At 44.4% G+C, this 19,443-nt stretch overlaps 1 protein-coding gene across 1 annotated transcript; it reads left to right on the top strand.

The window, feature by feature from the left end:
- The first annotated feature begins 2,612 nt into the window (after positions 1–2,612).
- Positions 2,613–4,868, top strand: LOC114304154 (uncharacterized). The gene is made up of 4 exons (XM_082872322.1): positions 2,613–2,898; positions 2,968–3,578; positions 3,768–3,900; positions 4,228–4,868. The coding sequence occupies exons 1-4, from the start codon at positions 2,613–2,615 to the stop codon at positions 4,866–4,868; spliced, it is 1,671 nt and encodes a 556-aa protein (XP_082728448.1).
- The last annotated feature ends 14,575 nt before the right edge of the window (positions 4,869–19,443 follow it).

A 19,443-nucleotide genomic window follows, 5' to 3' on the forward strand; every position in this document is an offset into this window, starting at 1 on the left:
TGCATGTTGTCTTATTTCTTGCTTGCCCCAGGCTCCGAAGGATCTAGCGTCTGTTTGATTGAGGTTGCCCAAGGCTTAAAAGAGGGCAAGAGCTGCATTGCCATGACGCTAGCTGAGACACTGATGGGTTTGGATGCTTTCCATCGCCGAGAGATGACTAGATTTGCGGGGAGTCCACTACTGCTGCAGGTAATGTTTCGCTCCCTACCTCACATGTGTATTCCTTACATCACTCGACCCTCAGGCTCTGTTTTTCTCTCAAAATCCTTTTCTCACTTTTCTCTCCACGCACACCTCTCTATTCTTTAATCTCTTATTTTTCATCCCTCCCTAGATATGGTTGATGGACAAGTTGAGAGTGGTGGACTCATGCCCGGTATATTCAGCCCGCGGCTATTTCTTTCGGCGACGTCTAGTCGATGCCCCTGATGAGGGATGGAAGTGCGAATGGATGTGCAGTCTGTCCGCTGTCAGCATTGCTTGGCGCTGCCCCTGGCTCAATCTACCGGCAATGAGTTACAGCATGTCTCGCCAGTCGGGCATTCAGCTGATTGGCTTGACACACTGTGTCTTTTACTTCCCATTCTGATTCCGGTGACAATTTGGGCATGATCAGACTTGTCCGGAAGAAGGGATAGAGTACCCTACCGCATTTTCGGTCCGAGGCGCACAGCTAGATCGGTATGCCACAGTGTGGAGGACGAGAGAGCTTCTGGCCCCCACTCCCACTTTCAGTCGCACCCTCTCTGATGAGTGCATAGCTTGGCTCAATGAAGAGGCACAAACCGGGCCTACTTTGGCATCAGAGGCTTCCACAAGCTCTGGGAGGGGGCGCAGGAACACCTAACTATGCCCCAAGTTTATTTGCTTTAATCAGTACTTTCAAGTTTTCTTATGAATGTAATAAAAAAAAACAACTTCAATTTGTGTTCAAGAACAGGAGAACTCTGTACTGAAATCAATGTAATTGAAGGTCGCGGGTACTGAAATTTTTTTGTTTGGTCCAAAAATGGTCTAAGTTGTAAAAGATTAATTTGAACAAAATCAAATTTTATTAAAACTTTTCAAAACTATTTTCGATATGGATCACAACTGGACACACCCGAGATCTATCATTGAGATGTACAACCCCGGATCCAGCAACTGGAAAGTTGCCCGTAGTCTGAATAGCACTGCACTGGAGATCACAACCGAGCTCTTGAATGCAGAATAGACAAAGATGACAAACATGATCAGATGGACAGAGTTGATTGGGAAAGTTTTTATGGTTGGACTTTAGAATGAAGTTGCCTACGTATCCCACAGATGGGAATGAAGCCTTATGTATTTCGATTCAGGTTCACTCATGTATTAACACTCTCCTTTTGTGCTCTAACTTTTGCCAAGGCCGCCCTTTCTGGGTTTTCAACCTTGCGACTTCAGTTCTTATTATTTCAATTTTTTCATGCTCTAACTTTTGCCTAGGTCGCCCTTTCGGGTTTTCGGCCTAGCGAGCCACTCAGGGAAAGTATTTCTTCAACTTGTCCATGTTGATCGGCTGGGAGAACTCGAGGCCATCTAGGTCCATCAGAACGACAGCTACACCCGACCAGATTGAGTTGATGATGCAGGGACCAGTCCAATTACGTCTGAACTTGCCCCTAGGGTCGTGAATGGGAGCTCGATTGTCTTCAGGCCCTGCCCTGGCCATAGGACCACAAGGCCATGGCTTAGGGCCCCTCAAAATAGGCCCAAAATGGGGGCCCCCTCCTATTATAAGTTAGTATAATATGTTAGGTGTGTTTTGAGTCCAAAAAAATTTTAAAAAAGGTCCAAACTAACTTAATTTTTTTGACCCATTAAAAGGCCCAACAGTCTAAAAGGCCCATATTTTTTCTAATTCCTAACCCTATCATCTCTTAATCCAACCTTCCCTTTGATAGCACACACCAGCAAGGAGAAGAAGCTGTGCAGTCTAGACGAAACAGCGACCAACACAAGTAATTTTTTTTTTCAATTAATTAAATATTTATCTTGTCTTTTGCATAATTAATTACTATTATAATATTGGTGTTTACATCATCAAGAAAAATTTATTTAAGTTTAATAGTTCACATCACATAATTTAAAAATTTTGTGTTTTGTTAAGTGGTGGTACTCTTGTTTTAAATTTTGATTTAAAAAAATATTTTGATCTCAGCGCAGCAAACATAGGTAAATATTTTTTTTTCCTATTCAATTAATTATTGCACAATTAATTGCTATTATAATATTGGTATTTACATCATCAAGAAAATTTTATTTAAGTATAATAGTTCACATCACATAATTTAAAAGTTTTGTGTTTTTTTAAGTGGTGGTGCTTTTGTTTTGAATTTTGATTTAAAAAAATATTTTGACCTCAACACAGTAAGCACAGGCAAATATTTTTTTTTTCTATTCAATTAATTAAATATTTGTCTTGTCTTTTGCCCAATTAATTGCTATTATAATATTGGTATTTACGTCATCAAGAAGAATTCATTTAAGTTTAATAGTTCACATCACATAATTTAAAAGTTTTGTATTTTGTTAAGTGGTGGTGCTCTTGTTTTGAATTTTGATCTAAAAAAATATTTTGATCTCAGCTCATCATGACTCTTAAAAGAAATTATCCGTTTGGATTCGCAAAAAGGAAAAATAAGCAAATAGTCGAAAAATTAGTCGAGTGTCAAAGAGGAGCTATTGATAAATTCTTTACGAGTGACAAACAAATAGAACAATCAGTTGAAGACTTGAATAGTGAAGAATTTGAAACTTTGGTGAATAATGAGAATGAAAATTTGGTGGATAATGAGAATGAAAATTTGGTGGATGAAAAAGGAAATGGAGAATTTGGGAGTGCAAAAGCCAATCAAGATGATGAGATGAATACGGAATGTGAGCATTCAAATATAGATGATCTAGGGACTTGGAAAATAATTGACTAGAATTTACGAGATTTTTTAGTCGAAAGAGGTCCCGTGAGAAGAAATTGTGAGTTCAACTTCCCTAAGGATGATTCTTCTAGGCATAGGCATTTCTCACCTGTTCATTACATTCGGCATTTATCAAATGGAGTAAAATTTGACAGGACATGGCTGATATACTTGGAACTTTTGGATAGAGTATTTTGCATTTGTTGTAAGTTGTTTAAGCAAGAGGGAAATAAGACTCAATTGGCTACCGAAGGATTTAAAGACTGGAGAAATATTGGTGAGAGACTTAAAGGCCATGAAAGTGGTAACGAGCACATTACTTGCATGAGCAGATGGATTGAGTTGGAGGAAAGATTGGGAAAGCATCAAACAATAGATAAAAGTATACAAGAACAAGTTAACAAAGAAAAAGTGCACTTGAGACGGGTTTTATTGATGATAATTGCAGTTGTGAAAACACTTGCCAAGAATAATTTGCCTTTTCGTGGAAGCCATGAGAAGATTTATGAAGAGAGCAATGGACTTTTTTTAAGCACAATTGAAATGATTGGTGAGTTTGATCCAACGATGGAACAACACTTGTGGAGGATAGAAAAGGGTGAGATTCATTACCATTATCTGAGTCATAAAATTCAAAATGAGGTGATACAAATGTTAGTCGGGGAAGTCAAAAGTGCAATTTTGTCAATAATCAAACTAGCAAAATACTTTTCGGTCATACTTGATTGTACACCAGATATAAGCCATCAAGAACAAATGTCTTTTGTCATACGATGCGTGTATGTTTCAACAAGTCCAATTAAAGTGAAAGAGTTTTTCTTGGAATTCTAGAATGTGGATGATACATCGGGGATGAGACTTTTTGATAAACTTCAAGAAGCATTAGTTAGCCTTCAACTTGATATTGGTGACTTAAGAGGGCAAGGATATGTCAATGGCTCTAACATGAAAGGCAAAAACAAAGGTGTTCAAACAAGAGTACTTCAAGTAAATACTAGAGCATTCTATACGCTGTGTGGTTGTCATAGTCTTAACCTTGTGCTTTGTGATATGGCCAACTCTTGCTCTAAAGCAAAAACTTTTTTTGGTGTGGTACAACGCATATATGTATTGTTTTCATCTTCCGTTCAACGTTGGGCAATTTTAAAAGATAATCTAAAGGAAGGCCTCACGGTTAAGTCGTTGTCGCAAATGCGTCGGGAAAGTTGCATTGAAAGTGTTAAACCACTAAGATATCATGCTTAAAAAATAAGAGATGCTTTAGTTGACTTGTACAACAATCCTACCACAGATTTGATTGCAAAAAGTGAAGCTAAATCCCTGGTAACTCATGAACTTGAGACTTTTGAGTTCTTGTTTAGTATTGTAATTTGGTACAATTTGTTGTTTCATGTGAACTCTATTAGCGAGCTTCTTCAAAGTGAAGATATGGATATAGCAGTTACTGTAAAGCAACTAGATGGGCTTGTTAAGTATGTTGCAATGTATAGAGAAGTTGGTTTCACGGAGGCTATGGTTGAAGCTAAAGAAATGGCAAGTGAATTGGGAATTGAACCTATATTTGTTGAAAAGCGCATCATTTCTAGAAAGAAACAATTTGATGAGAATGTTAGCGGAGAGGTGACCCAGTCGGCTGAAGAATCATTTAGAGTTGGTTACTTCCTTTATTTTGTTGATCAAGCCCTTTGTTCACTTAAAAATAGGTTCGAACAATTCAAAGTATATGAGGCAAACTTTGGCTTTTTGTTTGACTTGAAAAAGTGCAGCGATGAATCGTTGAAGGTGGGGTGTGTGAACCTTGAAGAATTTTTAAAACATGGTGAGATTTCCAATATTGATGGAAGAGATTTATTGATGGAGCTAAAAGTCTTGAAAGAGAGATTCCAAAAGAAGTCAATAAGCCAATTGAAGTGCTCAATCATCTGCAGTTGATGGCAAATTGTTTCCCAAATTCATGGGTTGCTTACAGGATACTTTTGACTATTCTAGTTACAGTTGCATCGGGGGAAAGAAGCTTTTAAAAGTTAAAAATCATCAAAAATTACCTTCGATTAACCATGTCACAAGAAAGATTGAATGGATTAGCATTGTTATCCATTGAAAATGATTTTGCAAAAAAAAACTAGATTATGCAAGTATGATTGATCTATTTTCTTCTAAAAATGCAAGAAGAGCGAGGATCAAGTGATACATATTAGTTATTATAATGTAATGCTAAGTATTTTTTGTGATTTTAATACAAATCTTTTGTCCTATACCTTAATTTTTTTTTTCATTCAATAAAAAAAATGTGAAGGCCCCCAGAAATTTAGTAGTTGATTATTGGCTTTGGGCCCCGAAAATCTCAAGACTGAGCCTGATTGTCTTTGAGCACTAGATCCCCCTCTTTCAAATTCCTAGACTTAACCTTCTTGTTGAAAGCCATGGCAAGTCTTTGTTGATAACCTTGGACGTGATACAATGCTTTCAGCCTTCTTTCATCAAAGAGCATGAGTTCTTCGAACTTGCTTTGCTGCCAATCTGCCTCCGCTATCTAACACTCGGCCAATACCCATAATGACGGAGCCTCAACTTCAATAAGCAGAACAGCCTCCATCCCATAAACCAAGGAATACGGAGTTGCCCCAGTAGAAGTTCGAATTGAAGTCCGGTAGCCCCAAAGAGCAAATGGCATCTTATCTGGCCAATCCCTATAGGTTTCCACCATCTTCTGTAGAATGTGCTTGATGTTCTTGTTGGTGGCCTCAACTGCCCCGTTGGTTTGCGACTGATATGTGGATGACTTATGGAAAGCCACGTTGTATTTCTTCAACAAGTTGATCACCTCCTTCTTGAAGTGGGAACCATTATCCGAAATAATCTCGTTCGGGACCTCGTAGCGACAGATGATGTTGTTTCTGATGAACTTAGCAACGTTCGACGCCTTCAACACTGCGTAAGATTAGGTCTCAACCCACTTCGTGAAATAGTCTATCGCTACCAAAATGTACTCATCCTCGTTTGACCCCTTTGGAGTGACAACCCCAATCACATCAATCCTCCAGACTGAAAACGGCCATGGCAAAGTCATGTTGTACAGCTTCGATGGTGGAATGGTCATGCGGTTTGCATAGATCTGACATTTGTGGCATCGCCGAACAAAGCCAATACTATCCTCCTCCATGGTTGACCAATAATAACCCTGCCTAAAAATCTTCCGGGCTAACATCACCCCACTCATGTGCGCTCCACACTTTCCTCCATCGATGGCCTCCGTCAGGCGCTTGGACTCTTCAGCATCAACACACAGCTTGTGCATCCCGAGATGACCCCGCTTGTACAGTTTACCCCCGTTGACGATGAACTGAGCATCCATTCTTCAAATTGCCCTCTTATCTTTGGCATTTTCCCTTGGTGGATACGCTTCCTTTTCCAAGAAGTTCCAGACGTCGTAATACCATGGGTTTTGATCTTGTACCTCATCTATGGCAACAATCAGCTCGTAGGCTGGCATGAATTTCTGTTCAATGATGATCGGACGCATCCGGACTCCAAAACGGATGTCTATTATAGAAGATAGAGTTGCTAATGAATCAGTGAACCTGTTGTTCTCTCTTAACAGATGAGCGAAGTTCAGTTTTTTAAACCGAGGAATCAGAGCGTCCAAGGTCTGGTGATAGATTCTCATCTTTTTTTCTTTAACTTTCCAATCTCCTTTAGCTTGAGATACAACAAGGTTCGAGTCCCCGATGACATCCAACCGTTTTGCCCCTAGTTCCAGGGCGGCTTCTAGTCCAGTAATACATGCCTCATATTCTGCCTCATTGTTCGACACTTTGAACCAGAGTTTGAAGGCTAAAGGTATATGGGAATTGTCGGGTACTATCAACAACTCCCCTATCCCATACCCGTACTGGTTTGATGCTCCGTCAAAGTACATCGTCCAAGTCTCTTCTTCAATATGCAGAATGGCCTCGTCTAGGAACATATACTCAACTGCTTCATCTCCCTCCACTGGGTGATTGGCTAGGAACTTTACTACCGCTCTCCCTTTCACTGACTTGCGCGCCATGTACTTTAGATCAACTTCGGAAAGCAGAAGCAACCAACGAGCTAGCCTACCCGTAAGTGCCGGTTTCTCGAAGAGATATTTGATGGGATCTAATCTCGAAACCAGTATTATAGAGTGAGCTAACAGGTAGTGCCTTAGCTTCTTGGTAGCCCATACCAAGGCCAGACAAGCCTTTTCCAATGGAGTGTAGTGGGTCTCATAATCTAGCATTTTCTTGCTCAGGTAGTAGATAGCCTTCTCCACTTTGTCCTCAGACTCCTGCGCAAGTATACAGCCCATTGTCGTTTCGGTCACTGATAGGTATAGAATCAACAGTTTTCCCAGCTCAGGCGGTGACAACACATGTGGGTTTTGTAAATATTGCTTGATCTGCTCGAAAGCAACTTGGCATCGGTCATCCCATTGGAACTTCTTTTCTTTCTTTAGGAGACCAAAGAGTGGTTCACAAGTCAAGGTTAATTTGTAATAAACCGTCTTATGAATTGCACTTTACCCAGAAAGCCTCGCACCTCCTTTTCAGTCCTCGATGGTGGCATTTCTAAGATGGCCTTGATTTTGGAAGGATCGACCTTGATACCTCTCTGTGTGATCAAGAACCCCAGCATTTTTCCTACTGTAACACCAAATGTACATTTCTGAGGATTCAGCCGCAACTAATACTCTCTGATCTGTTGAAAGAATTTCTGTAAGGCGGTGTAGTGGCCCTCTCTTTCCTTGGACTTGACAATCATGTCGTCCACGTACACCTCAACCTCTTTATGGATCATGTCGTGCAAAATCGTGGTCGCAGCCCGTTGATATGTAGCCCCAGCATTCTTCAACCCAAACAGCATCACCCTGTAACAATAGGTTCCCCACGGGGTAGTGAAAGCAGTCTTTTCCTTGTCTTCGGGTGCCATCAAAATCTGATTGTAGCCTGAAAACCCATCCGTAAATGAGAGCAGTGCATGCCCAGCAGTGAAGTCCATTAGTTCGTCGATATGCGACAGAGGAAAGTCGTCCTTCGGACTAGCTTTGTTCAAATCCCTGAAGTCCACACATACCCGAATTCTGCCGTCCTTCTTCGGTACCGGAACTATATTGGCCAACCAAGTAGGGTATTCAGATACCAACAGGAACCCTGCATCAATCTGCTTGGTGACCTCTTCCTTGATCTTCAGAGCCTATTCTGGGCGGATCCTTCGGAGCTTTTGCTTAACAGGTCGGGCCTCTAAGTCAAGAGGGATCCGGTGCTATACAATCTCAGGATCGATTCCAGGCATGTCTTCGTAGGACCACACGAAAACATCTTTGAAATCTTTTAATAAAGCGACTAAGCGCTCGCGCTCCTCCGAAGACAACTGTAGACGTCCCCGAACGCCCCGGGAGGAACGAGCTCCCGTTCCGTTCGTTTTGGGGTCACTACAGCTCAGGACTCTCAAATTTGTCACGGTTCTAAATCTGAACCAAAGAGTCCAAATCTGGCAAATCGTTTTGAGAAATAGATTTTTGAAAAGAAGTGCCAAACATGGACTGCTTTGCCAGATACAGAGTCGCCACCTAAATGTTTTTTTTAATGGGAAATTTAGGAAACCCTGACTCGGTGCCAAAGGCCACGTGTCCGTCATCACCAAAGTTGCCTCGGCTCGGGAACTTGGGTACGATTGGGGAAGGTCACTTCGTGAGCACCCCCGCTCGCCCGATCAAAGATCGGCCTCTACTAACCATGATATCTATTTTTGAAAACTTTGTGTATCCTTATTCTGGTTATTAGCCTAGGTTACTATGTGATGCACACAGCATATAAGTATAGACTGGGTCGCTCGAATTGGAACAAAACATTTCCTGCTTGTTTATTTGAAAGATGGTTTGCTACTCGCAAGTAGGCTTAAAATGCAGATTTTGCCACCCTCGGGTGGGCTTAGTAAAGATGGTTTTGCCACTATCTAGTGGGCTTAAAACTCACAGTCAATGATTTGTTCCAATTTAAACAAACCAACCTTCACCCACAGGCATTCAGGCAGTTATATCACATAAGCATATTGCCTCATGGTAAGCATGCTATCATGGCATTCACTCATACGCATGCAAGGATGCTAAAGCATAAAGCTCACCGGGTACTCCAAGCCGAAACAAAAACTCATTAGAAATCATGCATGAATCCTAAGTATACAGAAATGCCTAATGCAACACATGCAAAAATGCAAACTATAGCAGGCTCGGCTATTCTAAACATGGCATATGGGATGCTACAACTAACATGTATTCAATTTGGAATTGAAAGTACAATGTAGTTAGTATGATGCGCCGAGCCCGGTGTATGCAAAACAGATGAATGATGCAAACATGCTGTCATACTGTATGCTAATTGAAACATGCCCTAATCTAACCATCATAAGCAGGTAAAATAAAAGGGAAGGAAGACGTGAGGTTGGAAGACATACAACACACACACGCACACTTATTACAATTATGCCCTCGCGCAGAGGGTCCGAATAAATAATACAGTCCCGAATAAAAGAAATTACAGTCCAAATATTACAGTCCGAATAATATACAAATTCCTAACAAATTAACTAAGAAAACTGTAAAACTGGCGTGAAAGCCAAGGACTGCCTTGCTTCTGATGAATGATGCATGTCTGGGTTGCCTTGCGCGAAAATCCACCGGGATGCCCCAATTAGCCTCTGTTTAGCAGTTATTCTTGGAAAGCGTGCCAGACTCCGAAAAGTTGCTGATTCTTCATTTTGCTGCAATAGAGAGCAGGAAAGGGGCATAGCAATGTATTTTCACAAATATATGCATACCTCGATCCTCGTGCCACCAATCGCGCATATCGAGGCATGATGGCCGGGGAGTCGAATTGCACAATTTAATATGGGATGAATGCACATATAAACACAACAAGAACCTAACTCCATCATGGATGATCCGGAGTGTCGGTGACTAGGGAATTGAGACACGTTCCGTCACTCGGAGTATGAAACGCACCTCGTTTCCTGCGCCCGGGCTAACGCCTATTCCGAACACAATGCAATATGCATGACATGCATGAATGCAACTAAGATACAGCCTAGCATGCACAATGCTATGAAAATGAGATGCCTCGAAGTGCGTGCACATGGGCACGCAAACCGAGAAAATGCATGAATGCGATCTAAGATACAACCTAGTATGCACAATGCTATGAAAATGAGATGCCTCAAAATGCGTGCACACGGGCACGCAAACCGAGGAAATGTATGAATGCGATCTAAGATACAACCTAGTATGCACAATGCTATGAAAATGAGATGCTTCGAAGTGCGTGCACACGGGCACGCAAACCGAGAAAATGCATGAATGCGATCTAAGATACAACCTAGTATGCACAATGCTATGAAAATGAGATGCCTCGAAGTGCATGCACACGGGCACGCAAACTGAGGAAATGCATGAATGCGATCTAAGATACAACCTAGTATGCACTATGTTGTGAAAATGAGATGTCTCGAAATGCGTGCACACGGGCACGCAAACCGAGGAAATGCATGAATGCGATCTAAGATACAACCTAGTATGCACTATGCTGTGAAAATGAGATGCCTCGAAATGCGTGCATACGGGCACGCAAACCGAGAAAATGACATACGCAATGCAAATGACATGGAAATATGATATGGGCTTACACTAACATGAGAGAGCCTCAGCCACACTCACATAAGAGGCCGATAGATGAAAATGAAGTGCCTCGAAATGCGTGCACACGGGCACGTAAACCAAGGCAATGGTATATGCAATGCAATGGCATGGAAATGGCATATAGAATGCAACATGGACTTATACTAACATGAGAGAGCCTCAGCCACACTCACATAAGAGGCCGATAGATGAAAATGAAGTGCCTCGAAATGCGTGCACACAGGCACGCAAACCGAGGCAATGGTATATGCAATGCAATGGCATGGAAATGGCATATACAATGCAACATGGACTTATACTAACATGAGAGAGCCTTAGCCACACTCACATAAGAGGCTGATAGATGAAAATGAAGTGCCTCAAAATGCGTGCACACGGGTACGCAAACCGAGGCAATGGCATACGCAATGCAATAATGGGCTTATACCAACATGAGAGAGCCTCAGCCACACTCACATAGGAAGCCAATAGATGAAAATGAAGTGCCTCGAAATGCGTGCACACGGGCACGCAAATCGAGACAATGGCATACGCAATGCAATAATGGGCTTATACCAACATGAGAGAGCCTCAGCCACACTCACATAGGAAGCCAGTGGATGAAAATGAAGTGCCTCAAAATGCGTGCACACGGGCACGCAAACCATGGACCGACCCTCAGGCGCCAAAATGCCACTCTAATGAGACATGGCAAAGACATGGAAAATGATATGCAAACATGCAATTTTCAGTAGCAAAATGAGGGGCAAAACAGCCCCGGAACGAGGCAAAATGACACCCGATGCATGGAATCTCTCCCGAAATGCAAATTAGGCGCATGGAATGAACTACAACTATACAAAGCGCGCATAATTGGTACATGGAATGAAAATACAGAAGCAAGGAACCCCCAAAACTAGCATTTTATTAGTACAAATCATGGCCAAACAGCAAGCGAAGATAGGGCAACAATGGCATGCAAAAATGGCCCTAAACATGAGATTATGAAGCAACTCACAGCTGCGGACCCCAAACAGGTTAGGGCCCTTCAACAACATTGAAGAGGGGCCCAAAATATGCACATTTACAGAACTGTAAAAACCCTAAAAACAAACATAGATATAGCTAAGCTCTTATGCAAGAAAAAGGGCCAAAAGGTGGCCAAAGAGGCAAGTGGTATATGCAAAGCCCAAACTGAAAAATTCCCTTCTACAACATTGAATAGGGACCAAAAATATTCATATTTACAGAACTGTAAAAACCCCAAAACAGTATACAAACATGCTAGAAATGCGATGCAAAATGAGGTTCAAAAGTGGCTATAACACAAAGTATACAAAATATTCATCAAATAGCCAAAGACCCTCAATGAAATATGAAGAATGGGCCAAAATAAGTCTATTTATAGTACTGTAAAATGCCCAAAAATGGAAGCATAATGGGCTGCCAAAGCATGCAAAAAAATAGCATTCAAGGAAGGTATTGAAGCAAGTGCAAGATGGGGGGCTCAAACAGGGTTGAGCCCTTAAGAAAAAGTGAAAAAGAGCTCAAAATAAGGCCACTTTTAGTTATGGCCGGAGCTCAAAGCAAAAAGCATATATGGCTAAGAAACGGTGCAAAAATGAGCTAGAAAAGAGGGAAAGTGGACTTACCCTTGAATACCAATGCTTTTGTTGCTTCTTGGACCAACCTTGATGACTCTAAGCTGCTGGAATTCTTCCCCTTGCTGCTGGAATGGAGTGATGGTGGTGGTGCTTGGTGGTGATGAAGAAATGAGGTAGAACTTAGGAGTTTTTTTTTAAGAAAAATGAGAGAGATGGATGGAGATATGTATGTATATCCTTGAAGCAATTTTTCTAAGACCTAAAACAAAGGTTGGCAGCTGGTTATAAGGACCAAAAGGAGGGGGAGCATGGAGAGAAAGGGTGGGGGAAAAGGACCAAGGCTTTCCCCCACAAAATATCCCCCGGATACAGATCTTTTCTGGGGGATACAGCTATACAGCTGTAAAGTGTGAATTGAGATGATCATGGCCGGCCACCTTTTGGACTTGCAGGTGGCCGGCCGGCCACCTCCCCTAGCCGGCCGGCTAGGGGTCAAAAAGGCCAACTTGCTTTAGTGGCCGGCCACCACAAAAAGGTGGCCTCCCTGGTCCCCTCATCACAACCCTGTGGTTCGAATTTGGAAACTGTAAAACAAGAGAGAGAACAAGCCATTTTTAAGAGGGGTTCAAAAGGTTCAATTGGAGTTTCTGGCCGGCCATAAACTTTTAGGGTCCTCCCATGTGTGTACAACACAAATATGTGGTTTGGGGTTGAAGAAAGTGGCCCCAAGGTGTTCAACATTGGCTCGGAAGTGCGAAAAACGGGTGTCGGAGGGCGAAATTGGAATATAACTGGTTGCCAAGATAATTGCTGGCCTCCCACCCTCCAGTGACCTTCCTGGTGATGAAACAGAGGCACCTGCCAAAAATGAACGAAAACCGATGCAAAACGAATGCTCGGGGGCCAAAACACGCAGTTCGGGGTCCCGAAAACGGGCTGTTAAGCACCGAAAGTGGCATTTGGCCACGAAGTCGGTTTCTCCGGCCCCAGTGTCCCTTGAAAGGGAGTAAATAAGATGTATGCCAAAAATCAGAGCAAATGGAGATGGTTAGGCGGTCCCGAACCGAGGCACACGACCAACGGTCCCGAAAAACCGGAAACCGGACTCCGAAATAGGCAAAATGGCCTGCGGCCACAAAATGTAGCCCACGGCCACTGAGAGATGGTCTATTGGACCTCTCCCTCCCCTCAGGAAAAGAAATAGAGAAAACTGAGTCTAGTTCGCAAACCGAGGCAAGGCATAGAAGAGGGTTCGGAAGTCCGGAGGCAGGGCTTGCAGCCAAGACTCTGAAACTTCTGAACGAGCACATTATGCAATATCACCAAGTGCTCAACTGGTGACGTCTGAGTCTCAAGGTCGGTCAAAAATGGGGTGTCTACAACAACGTGGACCCGATTGGGACTAGCCGCGGGTCCTTCTCAGTACTAACATTAATTGTGGTGATTTCATCAACCAAAGGTTTTACAAACCTCTCCTACTCTTGATCAATCAAATGTTGTAAAACCGGAGGAATTTCTTCCTCGTCGTTTTCATCAAAATTTTGAAAGTCCTGACTAATGCAATAAACTAAAGGCACAGAAAAACATCCAGTGCATCACAACCATACCATTCTCATTAATAACATCCAGTCCATCTGATCCTTCGGTTACAACAGACTCAAAGGAAAACGAAAAAGATGACCTGGACAGAACAGTGGCTTCCGGGTCGTCACCCCCAGGAATACCGGACTCAGACTCAGAAGAGCTAGAATCTGATTCCGACTCCACAGACTCGGTGGAATCAGATTCCGGCTCACTACTTGACCTAGAACTGCTCGATAAAAAGCCCTCCTCGTATTGCCAGACGAGGGAGGGTGCGATGGATGTATCCTGAATGCTAGAAAGTGGGCCCACAGCTGCTTCATCCCGATCATGGAAACTGATGAGTTATCCCCCAAGCACTCTGGTACGATATGAGGATCTGTGAGGAGACAAGCCAGTGCTACCCCCATCTCAATTTCTGTACTCTCGGAATCCTCCTCCTTGCACTGCTCAGCCTCAGCTGGTGGGTCTGTCTGCTCTTCGGCAACTTCATCCCCGAACAACTGAAGATCAAAAAACGATTTCGAAGCCGGGCAAGCGTCGCTTCTCTGAGTTTAACCAGGGCTCCGGAAAGCCACAAAACGAGAAGTCTTCCCCCTCCCGGACAAAGCGGCCGTTCAGGGTCCCCTGGATAGGCCTTTGCACCAACTCATAATGCTTCCTGGCTTGCTTCGCCTTGGCTCTTCCAACCATCTCTCTTCCTTTCCTCGCCCAATCCTCTTTGGTAGGCAGATAACCTAAGCCAAAGGTATATGGGTTATGCGGCACTTCGGCCAACGCTGTGATGCCCTTCCAGCCACTTCGCCCTAATCCCATCCTGGGGATGTGTTGAAGCTTGTTCATAAGGTAGACAGACTATGCACTGACGTATAGCGCCTCATCAATATCTAGCATATTCTGTACAACTCGGGCCTCAGCTAGGGTAAACCCCAAGCACTCTGGCGGTGGATGTATTGAAGAATTTCCAAAAACGATGGCCACCCCCTTACCGTGGGGGTACTTCAGCATTTGGTGCAAGGTGGAAGAGACGTCCTTCACTTGGTGTAGCCACGGCCGCCCCAGGAGTAGGTTGAAGGTGGCTGGAACGTCCAAGACATGAAACTCAATGTCATGCTGCCCCAGGCCAATCTTAGTCTTGATTCATACAGTCCCCATCACCTCCCGGCTAGTATTATCATAGGCCCGTATCACCTGGGCAGTAGGCACGAAATTCGCAGGCTTCAACCCAATAGCATATGTCATTCTCGATGGACACACATTGATTGCGGACCCCGCGTCGACCAGGACCACCGGTATCCACTTTTCCATACACTCCACAGAGATGTAGAGCAGCTTGTTATGATCTGAGCCCTCAGGTGGCAGCTCTTTGTCGGTAAAGGTCAAGGTCGACGAAGCTTCTCCCGGGAAAACCAGCCCTACCCACTGCTCCAGAGTTGTATCGATTGAAAGCTTGGCCTTATCCAGGGCTGTTAGGACAGCCTGTCTGTGAACCCTCGAGGCTATTAGCAGTCCCCAGATAGAGATGTCTGCTCAAATCTTCTTTAGCTATTTCAGTATAGCCTCCTCCTCTAGCAGTTTTTGTTTCTACCTCTCTGCTTCTTTATCTTTTCCGAATGCCTCCGGCTGGTCCAAGTTTGGGGGCTTGAAATACCGCCCACTTCTAGTCATGTGGTCAACTTCCTTAACATACCAGGTGTCATCTGGTCAGTTCTGTTCCCAATCCTCGTCAGTGTGGGCAAGACATAAGTCATCATCTTCCCACCACATACCATCGGCAACCGACAGACAGCTGTCCGGTGCCGTTGTAACTGTTTTGGTGCTCATAGCACATTCTGCACCCTCAGGCGCCTTGGCTTTTCTAGCCCTTTCAAGTTTCTTGATTTTTTCTTGCTCAAATCTCTTCAATGCAGCCTCTTGTTCGGCATCTGCTGTACATAAACTGCCCGATTCTCGAGCATAATTCTTCACGCTGGTGCTCTCCGGCGATTTCTCCTGATTCTCGGCCATTTTGGCCACTCTTGATATTCCAGCTTCTGATTGCCCCTGTTCTGACTGAGGTTCCTCAACAACATCTCGCTGGTCACTGAGCCGCCCCATATTCTCTGCCGATCCATCCAAGTCAAACCAGTTGATGTTCACATCCCCTGAGTCCTGCTCTTCAAAGAACTGCAGATTTACAATGTCCTCCTCCAACTCTGCTAGGTCATCTAACCCCTGACCAGGTCCATCCTCCTGAACCACATTGATCTCTGTCCCAACTGGCAACTCTTCCCTCGGCTTAGACTGATCCGTTAATGTGATATAACTACTCGGGTTGTACGCAAAGCTCCTAGACCCCTCAGGCTCTGAATCATCATTCCCATCTTCCTCCAAAGTCAACCCTGTTCTATCTTCGATAATCGCCACCACCGGCTCGGGTTGGGTTTGGGAGGTGCTTAACATGCACAAGTCTGTGTTGTCCGGGATGAACACCTCAGGCTTGGGTAGGTGGGAAGAGGTGATGGTATATGCTTGGGTCATATGGAATGGCCACGGTTTGGATCAGCTTGATGTGCTTGGGTGGTGGAGCTTGGTTATGTGGTAGAAGTGGGTTGGTTATGACATTTGGTTTTTTTGGAGGTGCAATCACCATATTGTCAATGAGATCCTGAATCTCATGACGAAGTCTGTAGCACTGGTCGGTGTCGTGATCATGCTGTTAGTGAAAGGCACAGTATTTGGCTGGGTTATGGGTTGGTGGGAGGTTATTTGGTAATGGCCGCGGCTCCAGGGGCTTCAGATGCCCCTTCCTGATTAAAACCCCCAAAGCTTTGGACAAAGGCATATATAGTGGGGTAAAAGTCCTTTGGCCCCGGGGTGGGTATTTGGCTGTTTGTGAGCTGGAAATGGACGAACCGGTGAATGGGGTGGTTGTTTTTGGTGTGGTGGTGGTGACCATGCCCACGTCGAAAGTTTTGGCAGCTGCAACATTACTCGTGCCTGCATTCGAATTGCAGGTAAACGCCTTCTTGGCCTGCTCTCTCTCGTGGTCAATCAGACCTTGCTTCATGGTGTTCTCAATCTGTACCCTAATCTCGTGTAAATCAGTAAAGGTAGGGAGGGGTAAGAAAAATATCTTTTGCATCAGTTTGGGTTGGAGGTTATGCACAACCATCTATATTTGATCCTTCTCGATCGGCTTGGTGGTCATCATAGAAGCTTTGGTTTTCCAACGGGTTACAAAGTCAGAGAAGCCCTCTTTTGGCTCTTGCCTGGTTGTCTCGAGATCACGAGTTGTGACCTCGATCTGGGTATTGTATAAGTACTGGGCAATGAAGGCCTTAGCCATTTCTTCCCAACTTCTTTTGACAGAATCTTCCAACTTCGCATACCAGATGGCCGCGACACCCGACAGGGTCCAGCCGAAGAGGGAAAGCTTTTGCAGTTTGGAGAGGCCCATTGGCCTTAGGATATCTGAGAACAACCGTAGGTGTACCATGAGATCCTCAGAACCATCAAAACGGTCTATATGCGGCATCTTGAATCGGTCCGGCAAAGTCACCGCCGAATCAATGTATCCATCCTTTATGTCCGGAATGAAATTAACGCCTTGAGCTTTTTTGAATAGCTTTTCTAACTTGCTCACTTTCAGTGCTATTGGATCCACCTCAAATTCAAGCGGTGTATCCACTGGATTAGCTGGTGCTTTAGACAGCTGAGGTTGGATTGGGGGTGGAACTGGCCCCGTTGGAACGTCCGTATTTTCCTAGATGTGAGCTACATCCCCGAGTATCGGAACCCTAGGTGGGGGTGGGGGTGGGGGTGGGGGTGGGTGCGAAGCAGATGCTCCGGCTTGTTGTGGTTATTGTTGCTGCTGAAGTCTGGCAATCAGTTCTTCCTGTTGAGCGACAACCTCTGTTTGGCGAGCAACATCCTGCTGCATGGCTTGCATAGTCTCTTGGAGCTGACACATCATCTCCTCCATACTGGCCATAAGGTGCTGATCTAACTGAACAACAGGTGTATCTCTCTTTGCGGTAGAAACGAAAACCTCAGCCCGACTACTCACTGGTGGGGTGGATAAGGACCGCTGATCTGGTAACTGTTGTACTGATGAACTGTGCCTAACTGACCTCCACGTAGTAACCGGGGGTAATGAAAAGAACATTGTTTGTCCGTCAACTAGATCCTCGGATCGATAAAGCCTTCTACCTCTAACCTAGAGTGCTTTGGGGAAAATTGCCTCCTTGGAAGCAATGATGCTATACTACTTTGCAAAAAGATAAAAAAAGAAAAAATAAGGAAACAAACAACCAGAAAAACGGACAGCATTTCGGCTTAAATAAACACAACACATATTTGGTAATCACAAGTTGAAAGAACTGTTCTCAAACACTGAACACTGCCCCCCAAATCACTGCCTCAAATCTGATACCCTCAGGTAAAATTGATTCCCCCAAATACTGATGCCCACAGGCCTGATGTCCAGACTTGCAAACTGACACATTGTAGACACCCCATTTTTTTGACTGACCTTAAGACTCAGACATCACCGATTGAGCGCTCGGTGACGCTGCATATTGTGGTCGTTCGGAAGTTTCAGAGTCGCGGCCGTGAGCCCTGCCTCCGGACTTCCAAACCCTCTTCTGTGCCTTGTCTCGGTTTGCGAACTAGACTCGGTTTTCTCTGTTTCTTTTCCTGAGGGAAGGGAGAGGTCCCGTAGACCATCTCTCACTGGCCGTGGGCTACATTTTGTGGCCGCAGGTCATTTTGCCCATTTTGGAGTCCGGTTTCCGGTTTTTCGGGACTGTTGGCCGTGTGCCTCGGTTCGGGACCGCCTAACCATCTCCGTTTGCTCTAAATTTTGGCACACATCTTATTTTCTCCCTTTCAAGGGACACTGGGGTCTGAGAAACCCACTTCGTGGCCGAACGCCACTTTCGGTGGTTAGCAGCTCATTTTCGGGATCCCAAACTGCGTGTTTTGGCCCCCGAGCATTCATTTCGCATCGATTTTCGTTCAATTTTGGCAGGTGCCTCTGTTTTATCATCGGGAAGGTCACTGGAGGGTGGGAGGCCAGCAATTATCTTGGAAACCAGATATATTCCATTTTCGCCCTCCGACGCCCGTTTTTCGCACTTCCGGGCCAATGTTGAACACCTTGGAGCCATTTTCTTCAAACCCAAACCACATATTTGTGATGTACACACATGGGAGGACCCTAAAAGTTCATGGCCGGCCACTAATTCCATTTGACCCTTTTGAACCCCTCCTTCCGGGCCAATGTTGAACAACCTGGGCCATTTTTCTTGAACTTTGAACCACATATTTGTGTTGTACACACATGAGAGGACCCTAAAAGTTGGTGGCCGGCCATTAATTCCATTTGACCCTTTTGAACCCCTCTTGAAAATGGCTTGTTCTCTCTCCTGTTTCAGAGTTTCCAAATTCGAACCACAGGGTTGTGAAGAGGAGACCTGGGAGGCCACCTTTTTGTGGTGGCCGGCCACTAATTGAAGTTGACCCTTTTGACCCCTAGCTGGCCGGCTAGGGGGGGTGGCTGGCCGGCCACCTGCAGCAAAAGCAAGGGGCCGACCATGATCCTCTCAATGCACACTTTACAGCTGTGCAGCTGTTTCCCCCAGAAAAGATC

The sequence above is a fragment of the Camellia sinensis genome, chromosome 5, assembly GCF_055761805.1.
Source record: "Camellia sinensis isolate YWXY chromosome 5, ASM5576180v1, whole genome shotgun sequence".
Classification (NCBI taxonomy): domain Eukaryota; kingdom Viridiplantae; phylum Streptophyta; class Magnoliopsida; order Ericales; family Theaceae; genus Camellia; species Camellia sinensis.

Bases quoted from the DNA above. Each gene is read 5' to 3' on its own strand.
- LOC114304154 (XM_082872322.1), top strand. From the start codon at position 2,613: ATGACTCTTAAAAGAAATTATCCGTTTGGATTCGCAAAAAGGAAAAAT. The intron at 3,579-3,767 runs GTGATACAAATG...TTGGAATTCTAG, and splicing joins GTCATAAAATTCAAAATGAG to AATGTGGATGATACATCGGG. The intron at 3,901-4,227 runs GTGTTCAAACAA...ATCCTACCACAG, and splicing joins CATGAAAGGCAAAAACAAAG to ATTTGATTGCAAAAAGTGAA.